Genomic DNA, 17,048 nt, shown 5'->3' on the forward strand with positions numbered 1-17,048 from the left:
ATGAGACTCTTACTTACAATTACCAAAAAAAAAAAAAAGCAGGAAGTGGAGTTGTGACTCAAGTAGCACTTTCAAAGGCACTAACCTTGAGTGAAAAAAGCTAGGAGACAGTGCCTAGAGCCTAAGTTTAAGCAACAGGATCAGCATGTGAGCACACACGCATGCGCGCACCCCCCCCACCCCCGCCCCCACTCCCCCCCAACATACAAGTCCTGATATGTGTGTGTGTATGTGTGTGTGTATATATGGGCTTGCACTCTGAGGGGTCTGGCCCCTGTCCCTCAGCTCAGCTCAAAGCCAGAGCTCTACCACTTGAGCCACAGCACCACTTCTGGTTTTCTGGTAGTTTACTGAAGTCTCAGAGACTTTCCTGCCAGGGCTAGCTTTGAACCATGAGCCTCAGATCTCAGCCTCCTGAGTAACTAGGATTACAAGTGTGAGCCACTAGCACCTGGTTCTCTTATATATATAAGGATATATTGGGCTGGGAAGGTGGCTCAGTGGTAGAGCGCTTGCCTTGCATGCATGAGGCCCTGAGTTCAATTCCCCAGCACCACATAAGCAAAAAGAGAAAAAGCCAGAAGTGGCGCTGTGGCTCAAGTGGTAGAGTGGTAGCCTTGAGCTGAAAAGCTGAGGGACAGTGCCCAAGCCCAGAGTTCAGGCCCCACAACAGGACCCAAAAAACAAAAACAAAAACATATATTTTATGATCTATATTTATGTATTTATATGTTAAATATAAACATATAAATTATATAAATATAAAAATGTTTATTTATATCCTATATATTTATTAGAATATATAAATTCTAATAAAAGGTAATCCCTAAAGTAATATGGTCCAGGTATCTCACGTGATCAGTATATCACTACTCTTCCTCACCTGGTAAACTATTCTACCAAAATTTAGTGAGCATCTAACTTGCCTAAATTCTGTGTCACCTTCTCAAAATATATTGGTGTAAGGGGAAAACATCGGTAGTACACACCTGTAACCCCAGCACCTGGGAGGCTGAAATAAGATCCTGAATTCGAGGTGAGAATGAACTACTTATCTAGATGCAGTCACAAAACAGAGGAAGAAGTGGTGAATATGCTATTAGACAAACAGACTTAAACTTCCAGTCCATCCAAAACACCTGCCCCTCCTGGTGTCATAGAGCTCCTTAACTTCTTCGCCATTCCTGACACCTTACCTGGACTGCCTCCTGTTGCGGGAGGGGCGGGAGGCTGCCCACACTCTTGCTTTCTTCACATTAGATGCCAGTAGTAATCTCCCAGTTTTGACTCCAAGGCTGTCTCCAGACATTATCAGATATCCCCAAAAGCAAAATCGCCCCCAGCTCACAAGCACTGGTCTAGGGGACTCTGTCCAAGTGCTCTCTGTCCGCCCCCCCCATCCCACCCCAGGGTGATCTCTCTATGCGTCTTCAAACTTCACTTTCCCAGGGAGCAGCTACCTGACCTCTCCAACTAGATCAGCGCTTTGCGTTTCTGGGTCTTCCTAAGTTCTCCACCCTACACTTTCTGAGTACTCAAACTCGTTTCACCTAGCCTTGTCCACTGCCCGCTCTTTCCCTGACCATTGGCACGAGCCTAGGCACACTCCCGCTGCAGTGACTGACAAAGAGAAACAGGCAAGGGGGGGGGGGCGGGTAATGTGACTGAGGCTGTGAGACTCAAGGTGGTGGGAGCTGAGGTGACGGCTTAGTCACGGAGCGCATGCGCTCCGCAGTTCCAGGATTTCACCCCCATGCCCCCCCCCCCCCGCCACACCGACGAAGGTGTATCCGAAGTATACCCGCAGGCTACGGAAGGAGGAGGAGCAGGGTCGGCCGCTCCGACCGGAGCTCCCAGAGAGAACTTACACAGGCCTGAAAGCGGGCGACAAAGTCCCTCACTCGGGGACACCAAGTACGGCTACCACGTTCACCACAGGCGGCAACTCCGTCCGTCCCTCAGCTCCTATAACGGCCGTTACACGCCCGCCAGGCCGCACGCCCCGGAGCGCGCGCCCTCAGGCTCCGCCCCTTTATGGATCCCAACCAATAGGGCGTCCAGCCGCGTGAGTTTCTCTCCCCTATGTTCCCACTCCAGACCAATCGAGAGTCGAGCTGCATCGATGTCCCACCCTGTGCACGCTGCCCTCCGAGCGGGGGGGGGGGAGGGGGAGGGGGGCCCGAGGGCGGGGGTGCCGGGCGGGGGCGGCGGGTCATACTGCGCATGACTCAGCCGAGATCTGCGGCGCTGTGCGGCGCCTCGGAGTCGTGGCCTCTGGCATTTACTCAGTTCGGCCTGTAGGTGGAGTAGAGCTCACCGAGTCCTAGAGCGGCCTACTAAGCCTGGGCCAGTAGGAAGCTGATGGCCAGGGCTTGTGGGAATGCACTAAACCGGCCTCACCTTCCTTCACTCCACTACCCAACTGTCGGTTCCCGCCCCCGAAGAAAGGGGTCAAATGACCCACACACGAGGCGGGTGTGGCCGGGGTCACTGGCTAGTTTGGAGTCTTGGCCTGATTTACTGGATAATAAACCTGGGTATGATAGGTAGATGATAGGTAGAGGACTTTTGTTAATATGAACCTTAAGTCTGGTAACAAGTTTTCAGACTGTTTTGTTACTGTTTTGTACCGGAACTGGGGCTTGAACTCGAGTCTGTAGCACTTGCTTAGCTTTTTCTGTCAGTCGTGGGGCCTGAACTTTGAAGAGCTGTCCCTCAGCTTTTCAGCTCCAGGCTAGCGCTCTACCACTTGAGCCACGGCGCCACTTCCAGCTTTTTCTGTTTATGTGGTGCTGAGGAATTGAACCCAGGGCCTCATGCATGCGAGGCATGCACTCTACCCCTGAGCCACCTTCCCAGCCCCTTGCTTAGCTTTTCTAATTGAAGGTTGGTGCTCTACCACTTGAGCCACAGTTCCACTTCTGGCCTTTTGCTGGTTAGTTGGAGTTAAGAGTCTTACAGACTTTCCTTTCCCAGCTGGCTATAAACCGTGATCTGAAGATAGCAGCCTTAAGTACCCTAAAGTCCCTTAATATCTCAGTCTCAGGACCTTAACGGTAGAAATATTTTCTATTATGTCAAATTTTTAGGGATATTACTTCTCTTTTCTAGAAGGCCTTGAAGGTAGCCTCTGATTCTCTAATCAAATTAAGAGGCTTCTTTTGTTTTGCTTTTGTGGATCTTGAACTCAAGGCCTGGGAGCTGTCCCTGAGCTTTTTTGCTGAAATCCAGTGTTCTACCACTTCAAGCCACAGCTCCACTTCCAGTTTTCTGGTAGTTAATTGGAGGCCCATGCTGGATTTGATCAGTGAATGATGATCCTCAGATCTCAACCTCCTGAGTAGCTATGCTTATAGGCCACCAGCACTAGGCTTTTTTTTTTTTTTGAGAAAGTTATGTAATCTACATTATAACGTAGGTTCTGTAACCTAGGCTGGTCTGTAACTCCCTATGAAGCCCAGATTGTCCTCAAACTCACAATCTTCCTGCCTCCCCTCCAAGGTACTGGTATTTCAGGCTTATACCATCATGCCAGATTTTTTTTTTTGGGGGGGGGGGGTTGGTCATGGAGCTAGAACTCTGGGCCTAGGCACTGTCCCTCAGCTCTTCAGCTCAAGGCTAGCACTCTACAACTTGAGCTACAGTGCTACTTCCGGTTTTCTGGTGGTTAATTGTAGATGAGTCTCAAGGACTTTCCTGCCAGGCTGTCTTTGAACCATGATCCTCAGATCTCAGCCTCCTGAGTAGCCAGGATTACGGACGTGAGCCACTGGTGCCCAGCTCATGCCAGATTTATCTATCTTTTCCATCAGATCCACTGCAAGCATCCCAAGGAGTTGGGAATCCACCAATCAAAACATAGTTGATTCCAACAAAAAAAAATTTTATTGTCAGATTGTCAGTATACAGATACCTGGCCTTGGCGTCCTTGTTGGCCTGACCTTTATCTTCTCAGTGCCTGGACCTACTCAGGCTTCACCCAGCTCTAGACTGGAGCAGGTGGTCAAGGATGCCCTTCTTTAGGCCAAAGCCTGGCTACCTTGGCCAGTAGCCCTCTTCTGTGCTCATCCTTGCCAACAGGGCTCTCATTCTCATCCAGCTTCCTTCTCCGTCTTGGTTCCTCTGGACCTGAGGCTCACAGGCACAAGCCCTGCAGATGCTGCCATTATCACAGTCCCTGGCCACTGCCCAGGTATGAGGGAGAGAATGGGCATTGGCCAGATTGTGCCCAGCCATGCTAGGGATGCAGGAAGATGCAGCAGCTGGCTGTATGTGTGCAGGCCCCTTGGTTTCTATCCCGCCTCCTCAGTGGTTGAACTTGTGTTTGCTAAGCATTGTATTTGTGGTCGATTCATAAACCTGCAATTAAGAGGGTTTTTCATAATTTATCCTGCCTTGGTATGTCAGATTCTTCCTTCCTCCCTTTCTTGAGCTTCAACAGCTGTCCAATCCAATTCTTCAATATGTTTAACTATAGAGCCTGTGAGCTGGGGAACCAAGCATTTACCAGAATCCCGGTCGTTCTAACCCAGTCCAATTGGCAGAAGGCAAACACCTTTTTTCTATCCAGAAGCACATGTTCTCTCTCTCTCCTCTCCTCTCCTCTCTCTCTCTCTCTCTCTCTCTCTCTCTCTCTCTCTCTCTCTCTCTCTCTCTCTCTCTTTCTCTCTCTCTCTCTGGCACTACTCTTTTTGTTGTTGTTGTTGTTGGTCATGGGGCTTGAACTCTGGGCCTGGGTGCTGTCCCTGTGTTCTTCAGTTCAAGGCAAGCCCTATACCACTTGAGCCAAAGTGCCACTTCCAGTTTTCTGGTGATTTACTGGAGACAGAGTCTCATGGACATGGGGCTGGGAAGGTGGCTCAGTGGTAGAGTGCTTGCTTTGCATGCATGAGGCCCTGGGTTCGATTCCTCAGCACCACATAAGCAAAAAAAAGAAAAAAGCCGGAAGTGGAACTATGGTTCAAGTGGTAGAGTGCTAGCCTTGAGCTGAAGAGCTGAGGTACAGCGCCCAGGCCCAGAGTTGAGGCCCTATGACTGGACCCCCCCCCCAAAAAAAGTCTCATGGACTTTCCTGCCTAGGATGGCTTTGAACCACAATCCTCAGATCTCAGCCTCCTGAGTAGTTAGGATTGTAGGCATGAGCCATTGGCACCTGGCTTAGGATACTGCTCTTAATGAACCCAGATGGCCATCCATGGTTCATTTGCCCAGAGGAGCTGAGCTGGATGAAACCATACTAAGAAGAGCTGGGAAACAAACTGGCTTCAGGGGCAGAACCTGATAGAACAGGGTAGGGGTCTTTCAGAGAAGGGTAGGGTGGGATTTGACCCAATATGGGTGGTGACAGCTGCAGTGGGTGGTAGTTGAGGGAATGGACAGGTCTTGGAATAGAGAAAGGCACTTTGACAAATACACCAGTGGCTGGGCTGGACAGCAGGAAAAGTGCTGATTGGGTAGGATAGGGAAGCCACACCTTTTCCCTGTCAACCAGTGCTGAGAACAAGTCTTGCTGGGTAGCTAAGCCTCGTGTGTCCACTGAGGACCCGCTCAGTGATGACAGACTTGTAGACATGTGTCTGCGTAACAACTCCTCTTCCTGCTCCTTGTTGTAGCGGATGGAGCGTACTTCCTCCACGATACTGGTGGGGCAGAGAGGAAAGTGCATTCAGGGGAGGGGGACAGCTCTTCTACCTCTTCCCCGGTGTGGCCTGTACTACTCCTTGGACATTCCCTACCACACACCAGGACCCTCCTTTTCCCTCACACCCACCAACAGGCTGGGGGACCCTGGGTGAATCACTTAGCCTCTCTGGGCTCCAGGATCCACATTAGGAAATGATAAAGGCATGAGACCAGACCCAGCCTTGACTCATGGGACTTGGGGGGTACCCCCAGTACCTCCTTCCCTACCTGTTGAGCTCATCTCGGATCTGCTTGTACTTCTTCAAGTTCTCCTGTATTGCTTCAAGCACCAAGCAAAAGTTGTCACATGTGTTTTCTGTGAGGTTTGGCAGGGCGCCCCCTACAAGTGGTTCCTGGGGGGAAGGTTTCTCCATCCGGGCCACTGCACAGTGCACAAGTGGCAATTCGTCATCCCAGTTCTCATCTTCTTCCACATTCTGGGGGAAGGGCAGAGAGAGCATGCATGGTTCTCTCCCCTCCCGTCCTTTCCTTTCCTCTCCTCTCTTCCATCCTCCCCCCCACCCCTCTCTCTAGCACTTGCTTTCCCCCATTGAGCCAGACTAGGAACCCTCAGCTCCAATCAGTATTAGCTTGCCTACCTTGTTTGAGGTCAAGTGCACCAACCCATCCTCCACTTCTTTGGAAATTCTCACCCCCTTCCCTCTCATTTCATCCCTGATAATTCCTACCCCAGTACACTTGGAAAGCCCTGCTTCTTCTCAAGTCATGGCCTCACCTCCTTTTCCAATCATACTGAAGCTCTGCTGAATGACTACTCTGTAGATAACATTTATTGTGTGTTTACTATGTGCCAAGCACATGTCGGTGTTTACATAATCTTCAGTGGAGCCCTGGCAGCTAAATACCATGATTATTCCTATTGTATAGAAGAAACTGGAGACTGCATTGGTGAAATGCTCTAAGACCCACACAGTGGTCACATCTAGGAAATCCATACCCCAAGTTGAGGAGTGGGAAGTCCAGGCATGGGGCTCCTGGTTTTGGATTTGATTTTCTTTTGTGCAAGAACACATATGTGCACATGCACACACATACACACAGATACATACGTACATGTTGGCACCCATGTACATAGCCCCTCCCCTCCCTCTTGCCCTCCCCATCCCACACACCTCACTAAAGATTATTTGACGCTCTTTGTGCTGCTCTCCTGTCTTCATCATTTGTTCCAGATTGGTAGTCACCACAACAACAAACAGGTTGATACCGACGAAGGCACCGACACTGATGAAGATGGCAAAGTAGATGGCAGCCCCTATCTCCATTGCATACTCTCTCCTCTGCATCCTAGAGATGGCACACAGGGACCACAACAGCTTTCCAACCTTTGTGAGCCTCTGTTTCCTCTTCTATGAAATGAGGTCATTATCCCCAGGTCTACAGGGACTTCTGCCTGTTTTGCAACTATTGTGCAGATCTAATTACTGACTCCTGGGGGGGGGGGGGTCATAGCACCTGCTACTTACTAATGTGCTGTTGACCTGCTGTGCTGCTAGATAGTGGGCCAACACTCAGAGCAGCCCTGGGGAGTGGTTTGGACATCAGCAGTATCAGATGTCATCGATTACCAACACTCTCTTTGTGTGTGTGTGTGTGTGTGTGTATATATATATATATATATATATATATACATATATATATATATATATATAATAAATGGAAGCGCTCTGTACCAGCCTATATACTGGAAGATTCATATATATATTTTCTCTACTGATTCTCACAACAATCTTCAACATAGTTAATAATGTATTTGCTGGGTCTTTAAAGATAAGAGTCTCACAAATTTTTATGTCTGGGCTAGCTTCAAACTACAACCCTCAGATCTCAGCTTCCTGAGCAACTAGGATGACAGGTATGAGCCACTAGCATCCAGCTGTTTTTCCTCACTACAAAGCTTTGGGTACCACCTTCCTGCTAGGCCAGCCCTGGAGCCCCAAACTCCTCATAAGCCCTTTTCCCCCATTTTCCTGCCATACAGCAGTTCCAGCCCAGTCCTTGCCAAGGTGAGAATGAGGCCTGGGAGTTCCATTGGCACTCACTGGAAGTCCCTGTAGATGTCCAGCCAGCCATCCTGTGTGATGCAGATGAAGAGGGTGTACAGGGCAACCCCCATGTTCTGGAAATGCTTGGGCACGAATGCGCCAAAGAGTGTGACTCCAAACACAGAGAACACCTGCCAAAGAGACCAAAGTCCCACCCTAACATCATCCAGGGGCCTTGGACATGAACAGAATATGCAAATGACTTGCAAGTTGGTGCTGCCCATAACCATGAGCCTCTTCTCTAGGTTTCCCATCTCTCCCCATTGACCCAGATACCGTTTCAGGGAAGGGGAAGGGCTAGGGTGAAGGAGGGCACTGACCAGCATGAAGAAGAGGATGAGGGCCATGATATTGGCCATGTCAGGCACCGACTGTATGATGACACGGATGATCCGGGCCAGGGGCTCCACCGCCATGCACACGTGTACCAGCCGAAGCGCCCTGTGGCAAAGCCTCTCAAGGATACCCTTTGGCTCTTCCCAGACCTGACCTGCCCTCCCTCCCCATTGCCCACCCCCTAACTAACCACAGAGGCAGAACTGATGCCCAGCTAATAACCACCTCCCCCTCTCATTCCTGAGATCCAGAAATGTTCCCTCTTTTCTCCAGAGCTCCCAGCTCACCTGAGCGTGTAGGTGACAGCAATGTTATTGAGTTCATTAATGAAGAACCCCAGGAGCAAGACAAAGACAATAACGAAATTGAGGATATTCCAACCGTCCTAAAAGTGAGTCAGCCCCAGAAGGATCTGTCATATTTAGCCCTTGATGGCTGCCCTAGTTTCCCTCCTCACACCCCGAGGATGGGGGGCTCAATAGCATCCTCTTCTGCCCCCAAACATGTACAGAACATGTCCACATACTGTCCTGCACATCTGCCAATAGCCAAGTGCAAACTCAGGAAAAGTGAAAAGCCTCCCTTCATATGTACCCTTTGGTCCCTAGGCTGAGGCCCGCTTTGGCTAGTGAACTGTCCTTGTCCTACAAATTAGGTAACTAGACAACATCTGGATGCTCCTGCCTTTGTGTGACATAACAGTTCATAAAATGGATGAATACCAAATAAACACATCAAGCAATACTGCTTCAAACTGGATGCTAGTGGCTTACATCTATAATCCTATCTACTCAGCTGAGATCTGAGGATTGAGGGTGGGTTGTTTTTTGTTTTTTGTTTTTTGTTTTTTTTTGGTTGGTCATGAGATCTTCAGCTCAAGGCAAGCACTCTACCACTTGAGCCACCGTGCCACTTCCGTTTTCTGGTGGTTAATTAGACATAAGAGTCTCACAAACTTTTCTTCCCAGGCTGGTTTTGAACCCCGATCCTCAGATCTCAGCCTCCTACCTAGTAGCTAGGATGACAGGCGTGAGCCACTGACACCTGGCAAGATTGATGTTTGAAACCAGCCCAGTCAGAAAAATGTGTGAGCTTCTCATCTTCAGTTAACCAGAAAAAAGGTGGAAGTGGGCCAGGCACTGGTGGCTCACACCAGTAATCCTAGCTACTCAGGAAGCTTAGATCTAAAGGATTATGATCTGAAGCCAACCTGGGTAGGAAAGTCTGTGATACTTTTTTTTCTTTTCTTTTTTGTTGGTTGTGGGGCTTGAACTCTGAGTCTGGGTGTTGTCCCTCAGCTCTTCAGCTCAAGATGAGCACTCTACCACTTGAGCCACAACACCACTTCTGGTTTTCTGGTGGTTAATTGGAGATAAGAATCTCATGGACTTTCCTGCCGGCTGGCTTTGAACTGTGATTCTCAGATCTCAGCCTCCTGAGTAGCAAGGATCACAGGAGTAAGCCACCAATGCCTGGCAGTGATACTCTTATCTCCAGTGAACCACCAGAAAACAGGAAGTGGAGTTGTGGCTCAAAGTGTTAGTGCTAACCTTGAGCAAAAAGAACTCAGGGATAGCACCTAGGCACCAAGTTCAAGCCCTACGACCAACAACAATGACAACTAAAAATAACAACTCCAGTCCTGGAACATAAAAGAAAAAAGAAAGGAGAGGAAATGAAAATCCACTTGTCTATAAATTGATTATTGTATTGAACAAATATTAAGCTCCTGCAGTATGCCATACCAGGAACCATTTCCTGAGAATAAAAGGTTTTTGTCCTGTAGGGCTCACAGATTAATTTGAAGGATGTGGAAAGACCAAAAAAAAATTTTTTTTGGCCAATCTTGGTTCTGAACTCAGGACCTGAGCACTGTCCCTGAGCTTCTTTTGTTCAAGGGTAGCACTCCACCACTTGGACCACAGCACCATTTCCGGCCTTTTCTATTTCTGTGGCACTAAGGAATGGAACCTAGGATTTCATGCATGCTAGGCAAGCACTCTACACTAAGCCACATTCCCAGCCTGAGACAAAATATTTTATATGCATACATGAGAAAGACCAGAGCAGCTGGGAACCTGGCCTAGAGATTGGAAGAGACCTCCTGAAGAAGACATCCCCATGGGTATGAGAGTAAAGCAAATGAAGAGGGAAAATCAAATACTTGTGTGTGCTGGTCCTGGGGCTTAAAATCAGGGCCTGTGTACTTTCCCTGAGATATTTTCACTCAAAGCTAGTGCTCTACCACTTGAGCCATACCTCTACTCTGGTTTTCTGGTCGCTAATTGGGGATGTGTCTCACAGACTTTTCCTGCCAGAGCTGGGTTTGAACTTCAATGCTCAGATACTAGCTTCCTGAGTAGTTAGGATTACAGATGTAAGCCACTGACACCTGCCTAGAATACTTTCTGACACATGAAAATTCAAAGTCGGGTTGGGAATATAGCTGAGTGGTAGAGTGCTTGCATAGAATGAATGAAGCCCTGGGTTCAATTCCTCAGTACCACATAAACAGAAAAAGCCAGAAGGGGGGGCTGGGAAGGTGGCTCAGTGGTAGAGCGCTTGCCTTGCATGCCTGAGGCCCTGGGTTCAATTCCTCAGCACCACATAAGCAAAAAGAAAAAAGCCAGAAGTGGTGCTATGGCTCAAGTGGTAGAGCGCTAGCCTTGAGCTGAAGAGCTGAGAGACAGCGCCCAGGCCCAGAGTTCAGGCCCCACGACCGGACCCAAAAAAAATAAAGAAAAAGCCAGAAGGGGTGCTGTGGCTCAAGTAGTAGAGTGCTAGCCTTGAGCAAAAGAAGCTCAGGGACAGTGCCCAGGCCCTGATTTCAAGCCCCAGGACTGGGGGGAAAAAGTATATTTTTATCTGGTAAGTCACAGAAAAAGTTTTCTAACTCTTGTTCTAGACTTCTATACATACCCTCAATCCCAGGTATAAAAGTCAACATTTCCTTGACTACAGAGCTGGATCAAGAATAGGAACTAAGCAGGGTAATGGAGGCTCACGCCTGTAATCCTAGCTACTCAGGAGGCTGAGATCTGAGGAATGAGGTTCAAAGCCAGCCAGGGCAGGAAAGGAAAGTCTGTGAGACTTTTATCTCCAATAAGCCACTCAGAAAACCCTAAGTGGCCCAGTGGCTCAAGTGGTAGAGCACTAGCCTTGAGCTGAAGAGCTGAAGGACAGTGTTCAGGCCCAGAATTCAAGCCCCATGACCGACAAAAAAAAAAAAAAAAAAAAAAAGAAAAGAAACTAGAACCCAGGGAGGCAACTTCCAGTACAAGATCTGTTGTTCTGGGACATCTCAGCATCTCTCTTACACACACACACACACACACACACACACACACACACACACACCGTCCCCTCACACACAAACCCCCTCGAGTTTCAGGCCAGGGACTACATGGGGTGCAGCTCCCAGGGAGAAGAAGGGCAATAGTAGGGAGGTCCCAAGATCTCACCTTCCAGAAAATCCAGAAGCCATTGAGCCAGCCTAGGAGAACCTCACAGATAAGGATGGTTAGCACAATGTCATCTATGGTAGAGAATAACTCATAGTGTTTCTACAGGGAGACAGAGAATAAGAGAGGGGCAGAGGCATTAGTGAGCAGGTCCTGGGGGAGGACAGTTATGGAGGAAGGAGAGTCTGTATTCCTGCTGCCCTTCCTCCTCTGTCATGCCCTTTAGGAGGCAATTTCTGTGTCCACGCCAGGTATTGCACTAAGAGCAATCCTGCCTGGGAGGGAGCCAGTGACTCCTGCCTGTAATCCTAACTACTCAGGAGGCTGAGGTCTAGGATCATGGTTCAAAGCCAGCCTAGCAAAAAAATCTGTGAGACTTTGATCTCCAATTAACCCACTAGAAAACCAGAAGCAGTACTGTGGCTTAAGTGGTAGAGTGCTTGCCTTGAGTTGAAGAGCACAATGACAGCGCCCAGGCCCACAGTTCAAACCCCACAACGACAAAAAAAACAAACAACAACAAAAAAAAAACCTCAGGGACAGTGTCAAGCCTTGAGTTCAAGTCCCAGGACCAGCAAACTATAACAAAAAAAAACCCTAACTCATATCTACCCAAACCGACTCTACCTTGAAATACCAAGTCATCTTGCCTTCTTACTTCCTTTTTTTTTTTTTTAAACTTGGGGCCTGGGTGCTGTCCCCTGAGCTTTTTAGGTCAAGGCTAGCACTCTAGTGCTTTGAGCTACAATACCACTTCCTGTTTTCTGGTGATTTTTTTTTTGGGGGGGGGTCCAGTCATGGGGCCTGAACTCTGGGCCTGGACGCTGTCCCTCAGCTCTTCAGCTCAAGGCTAGCGCTCTACCACTTGAGCCACAGCACCACTTCTGGCTTTTTTTCTTTTTGCTTATGTGGTGCTAAGGAATCAAACCCAGGACCTTATGCATGAAAGGCAAGCACTCTACCACTGAGCCACCTTCCCAGCCCATCTGGTGATTAATTAGAAATAAGAGTCTCAAGGACTTTCCTGCCTGAGGTTGGCTTCAAACTATGATCCTCAGATCTCAACCTTCTGAGTAGCTAGAATTATAGGCATGAGCCACTAGCACCTGGCTCCATACTTTTTTTTTTTTTGGGGGGGAGGTCCGGTCGTGGGCCTGAACTCTGGGCCTGGGCACTGTCCCTCAGCTCTTCAGCTCAAGGGTAGCGCTCTACCACTTGAGCCACAGCACCACTTCCGGCTTTTTTCTTTTTGCTTATGTGGTGCTGAGGAATCGAACCCAGGGCCTCAGGCATGCAAGGCAAGCGCTCTACCCATGAGCCACCTTCCCAGCCCCTCCATACTTTTTTTTTATGGCTCATGGTTGACTCAGTTCTTGGAGATTCACTGCCATACGTGCAGGGGCGGAGGGCTGGAGGGTTAACTTTAAAGCTTATAGGCTTCTTGCTGGACTCCAATTCAGAAGTGTTTAAGGACTGGCTGTTTCTTTCCCCTTCTTATCCCTGTGGCTCTACCTGCTGGCCAATTCAGGTAACAGGCCCTACCCAGTATTAATGATAAGAGATTCTACATTATTCTTCTGTTGCCCTTACAAGTCTTCCATGCTTCTATGCCCTACAGAATGAAGTTCAAAATCAAAATCTAGGGTCTGAGTTTCTTGGACACAAAACCTCCACCAGGATTTTAACAGTTTTGTTTGGGACCCATAGTAAGATATACAGCTTACAAAATAATCCTTCCTTGTTCTTCCTTCTTTCCCCTAGCCCATCCTCCCTTTGTCTCTCCTTTTCTTTTTCTTATTCCCTCTTGCTATATTTGGTCATCTGCCAAAACTCTGGCCTCTATAGTCTGAAAATATCTTTTTGTGTGTGCCTATACTTGAATTCAGAACTTGAATTCAGAACCTAGGCACTATTTCTCAGTGTTTTCACTCAAGGCTAGTGCTCTACCACTTGAGCCACAGCTCCACTTTTGGCATTTTGGTGTTTAACTGGAGAAAAGAGTCTCATGGACTTTCCTGCCCAGGCTAGCTCTGAACCACAGTCCTCAGATCTCAGCCTCCTGGGTAGTAGGATTATAGGCGTGAGCCACTGGTGCCTGGCTCTGAGTTGATTTCATGACTGGTTTATGCTGTGCCCTCCTGTGCCCTGACTCTGCAAACTTCAAGTTCCTGCCTCCACCATTGGCCAATGGCCACTCCTCCTCAATCTCTTCCACCTTTGCCTCTGTTCCCATGCCTGCCTGTCTTGCCCCTCTCCTGTTCTCATGCATACTCTGTAGGCCATCTCCCCCACTCCTTAAGTCTAGCCACCCACCCTGATGACACTGACAGCTCTCAGCTGTCCATCTCCACCCAAGTGCCCTCCCTGCCTTTCAGATCTGGCCTCCAGCTCCTCTTTGAAACATCTCTATGAGGACATCATGTGATGCATCAGATGCTACACAGTTCAAACTGACTTTCACATCTTCCCCAGAGTTGCTTTCTTGGTGTGATGGGATACCCATCACTTGCTCAATCCAGAAACTTAATTTTCTGCCCTCTCTTTGCCTGCATGCATGAGGTGACAACTTGTGTTAACCCAAGGTAGCACATAGTAAGTGCTCACTGTTAGCTGTTGATGTAATCTATCAGGAAGGACATGCTTACACCATCCTACGTGGATGTGGTACCTTCTCACTCATTTGCCATTGTCCTGACCTAAATCCCATCATCTACCTGGACATCTGTGATAGGCTCCTGCCCCATCCATTTCTCCCCCCCATTTTTTTTTTTTTTTTTTTGTCAGTTGTGGGGATTGAACTCTAGGCCTGGGCGCTGTCCCTCAGCTCTTCAGCTCAAGGCTAGAGCTCTGCCACTTGAGCTACAGCAACACTTCCGGTTTTCTGGTGGTTTATTGGAGATAAGAGTTTCACAGACTTTGCTGCCCGGGCTGGCTTTGAACCGAGATCCTCAGATCTCAGCCTCCAGAGTAGCTAGGATTACAGGCATAAGCCACTGGCGCCCGGCTTTCTTCCTCTTCTTCTTCTTTTTTTTTTTTTTTTGTTCAGTCATGGGGCCTGAACTCTGAGCCTGGGCGCTGTCTCTGCACTCTTCAGTTCAAGGCGAGTGCTCTACCACTTGAGCCACAGCACCACTTCCGGTTTTCTAGTGTTTTTTTTTTTTTAAATTGGAGATAAGAGTCTCACGGACTTTCCTGCCCTGGCTGACTTTGAACCTCAATGCTCAGATCTCAGCCTCCTGAGTAGCTAGGATTATAGGTGTGAGCCACTGGCACTCAGCTTCCCTCTTCTTGATCCCCTTCCTTCCACACTGTGTAGTCTTTCAAGTTTCCTAAAACACGTCTGTCACTTCTCTTTGCTTTAAACATTGCCCTGGACTTCTACTGATATATAGAATACTGGCCAGCCTTCTTGACATAACAGGAAGACTGTGTATGATCTGGCCTCTCATCATCTCTCTAAGTTCATCTGCCATCACTACTCTGGACATATGGAATTTGAATGGCATCATTCATGTATAGATACTCCTTGTAAGAAATTAAGGCAATAAGCTGGGCACTGGTGGCTCATGCTTATAATCCTAGCTATTCAGGAGGCTGAGAGCTAAGGCTTGAGGTTCAAAGCCAGGCCAGGCAGGAAAGTCCATGAGATTCTTTTTTCCAATAAACTACTAAAAAAAAAAAAAAAAAGCCTGAATTGGAGCTGTGACTCAAGTGATAGAATGCTAGCCTTGAGCACAAAGAAACTTAGGGACAGAGTCCAGGCCCTGAGTTCAAGCCTCAGGATCAGCACCAAAAAAAAAAAAAAAGAAAAAGAAAAAGAAAAAGAAAAAAGGAAAAGGAAAAAGAAGGAAAGAAAGAAAAAGGAAAAAGCAATTAAGACATCAAAGATAAGATCAAGGTCATCCTGGACTGGACTTTAAGTTAGACACAATAACTCATGTTTTGTTCTTCCCCATCTATCTTTGCTTGGCCTACTACTCCTCTCATTCTTTACTCTCAGCTTAAATGTTACCTCCTCCATATTAGGTTCCATGTACTTTGTAATACTCAGGCACTTGTGAAGGTATGATTGAGACTTCCTGGGGCCATAACTGGATCTATTGTATTCTTACCTGGGAACTTTACACTGATTACAATCAGCACCTAGTTCAGGTGATTTTCTCTTAGTGATTGTTAAGATTGGACACCATTCCCCAAAAGGTTAGCCATTTCCCTGTACACACCATTTCCCTTGTACACACCATTCTCTCCTGTGCTTTTATAAATCCAATGCAATCCTCAAGGCTCCTGAGCCTTCTCCCCTGTGAAGTCTTCCTTGACCTTCAGATCCCTGGCCAATAGACACAGTTCAAGATATATGGCATCCAGTTCAAGATAGATGAGGAACCTGTGGCCTTGGGTCACCATTCAAGCCAATGGGGACAAAGGGAAAACTGGGGTCCCACCTGGCCATGGTAGGAGCTGGTCCGGAGAGCAATGGTGATGGCGTTGGTCACCAGCAGCAGGGCCAGAATCGTCTGGAAGGTCGGATGTCGCAACAAGTGTTTGACGTACATTTGAGTGATGAACTCCTCCTTGTCCCAGGCATCCTAGGAGAGGGTGGAGACCTTGTACAGGCAGCCTCTACCTGGAAGGTTCTCTGTGTTTAGGGGGAGCCTAAAAGGGACTCATCTGAGATCATGAAATGCAAAGCATCCAAGTTGCTATTTATGTAGTCTCTAAAACAGATCATGGCAAGAGAGTCTTTTGAGGGGAGTTTGGCTAGTGAGTATTGTCATAATATAAGGTTTTCTATGGGGGCACTGCGAGGCAGTTGCTAAACTGTTAAGTGGGGGAGTCACTTTGGGGTTACTGCTAGGGAAGTTCCTCTAGAAGGAGGCACGTATAAGGCAGAAGGCACATGTGCCCAGGGGCACCGTTGCAGGAGGGGCCTGTACCTACTTCCTACTGTCCCCGCCTTCCTACCTTCCGACTTGTGATGTCCATGCGGTTGATGAGCACTTGCTCATCGTGGCGGGTGAAGGGGTCATATGTGTTCCTCTGCAGGAGAGAGGAGGGGGTTCTCAGTGCAGCCACTGCCCCTGCCCACCCTGGGGTGCCACCTTAGGGATGGAGCTAGGCAAGGGGCCCCTACCAAGCTGCTCAAATTTTTGACGTTGGTGGTGTCAGTCCATTGCTGCCACCAGGCCTTTTGGTTTTCTGCCATTGTTGCTCTGTTACTTGTCCTCTCCTCCTCTTCAATGAAATTTTGCAGCGGGAAGTCTCACTCCCCCTCGTGGTGAGATCATAGAGGTGGCTGTGACCCCCGAGCCTTCCACATTCCACTCAAGAATTCCAGCCCCAGAGGAACCCCTTCCACTGTCTGAGGGCTGCTGGGATGGGGTCAGACGGCAGAGGCTGATGGGAATAGAACTGGTTTCTTGTCCCTGCTGGACAGAGTTAGGCCATGTCCCAGCTCTAGATCTAGGAACATTTGTGAGACTTATCTCCAATTAGCCAGCAG

General features: G+C 48.4%; 2 protein-coding genes across 2 annotated transcripts in view; both read right to left on the reverse strand.

Moving 5' to 3' along the window:
- Cep85 (centrosomal protein 85) overlaps positions 1–1,970 on the reverse strand; it is a 45,825-nt gene extending 43,855 nt beyond the window's left edge. Inside the window, exon 1 of the mRNA XM_070037574.1 lies at positions 1,869–1,970. The gene's annotated coding sequence lies outside the window, so the exon portion shown is untranslated. The remainder of the gene's footprint in view (positions 1–1,868) is intronic.
- Positions 1,971–3,903: 1,933 nt separating this feature from the next.
- On the reverse strand, positions 3,904–16,779 carry Catsper4 (cation channel sperm associated 4). Its single transcript, XM_070036979.1, has 11 exons — positions 16,680–16,779; positions 16,511–16,585; positions 15,991–16,134; positions 11,546–11,647; positions 8,372–8,469; positions 8,069–8,189; positions 7,746–7,879; positions 6,816–6,990; positions 5,911–6,119; positions 5,474–5,639; positions 3,904–4,359 (listed from the first exon to the last, which is right to left on the reverse strand). The coding sequence occupies exons 1-11, from the start codon at positions 16,749–16,751 to the stop codon at positions 4,306–4,308; spliced, it is 1,350 nt and encodes a 449-aa protein (XP_069893080.1). The 5' UTR covers positions 16,752–16,779; the 3' UTR covers positions 3,904–4,305.
- Positions 16,780–17,048: the final 269 nt, after the last annotated feature.

The sequence above is a fragment of the Dipodomys merriami genome, unplaced genomic scaffold (assembly GCF_024711535.1).
Source record: "Dipodomys merriami isolate MVZ:Mamm:240054 unplaced genomic scaffold, mDipMer1.0.p SCAF_28, whole genome shotgun sequence".
Lineage (NCBI taxonomy): Eukaryota > Metazoa > Chordata > Mammalia > Rodentia > Heteromyidae > Dipodomys > Dipodomys merriami.

What these genes read in the sequence shown, in the direction of transcription:
- Catsper4 (XM_070036979.1), bottom strand. Translation starts at nt 16,751, where the DNA reads ATGGCAGAAAACCAAAAGGCCTGGTGGCAGCAATGGACTGACACCACC. An exon ending in GCTGTCACCTACACGCTCAG is followed by an intron (nt 8,190 to 8,371) that starts GTGAGCTGGGAG and finishes GCTTTGCCACAG; the next exon opens with GGCGCTTCGGCTGGTACACG. An exon ending in CACTGGTTGACAGGGAAAAG is followed by an intron (nt 4,360 to 5,473) that starts GTGTGGCTTCCC and finishes TCTTAATTGCAG; the next exon opens with GTTTATGAATCGACCACAAA.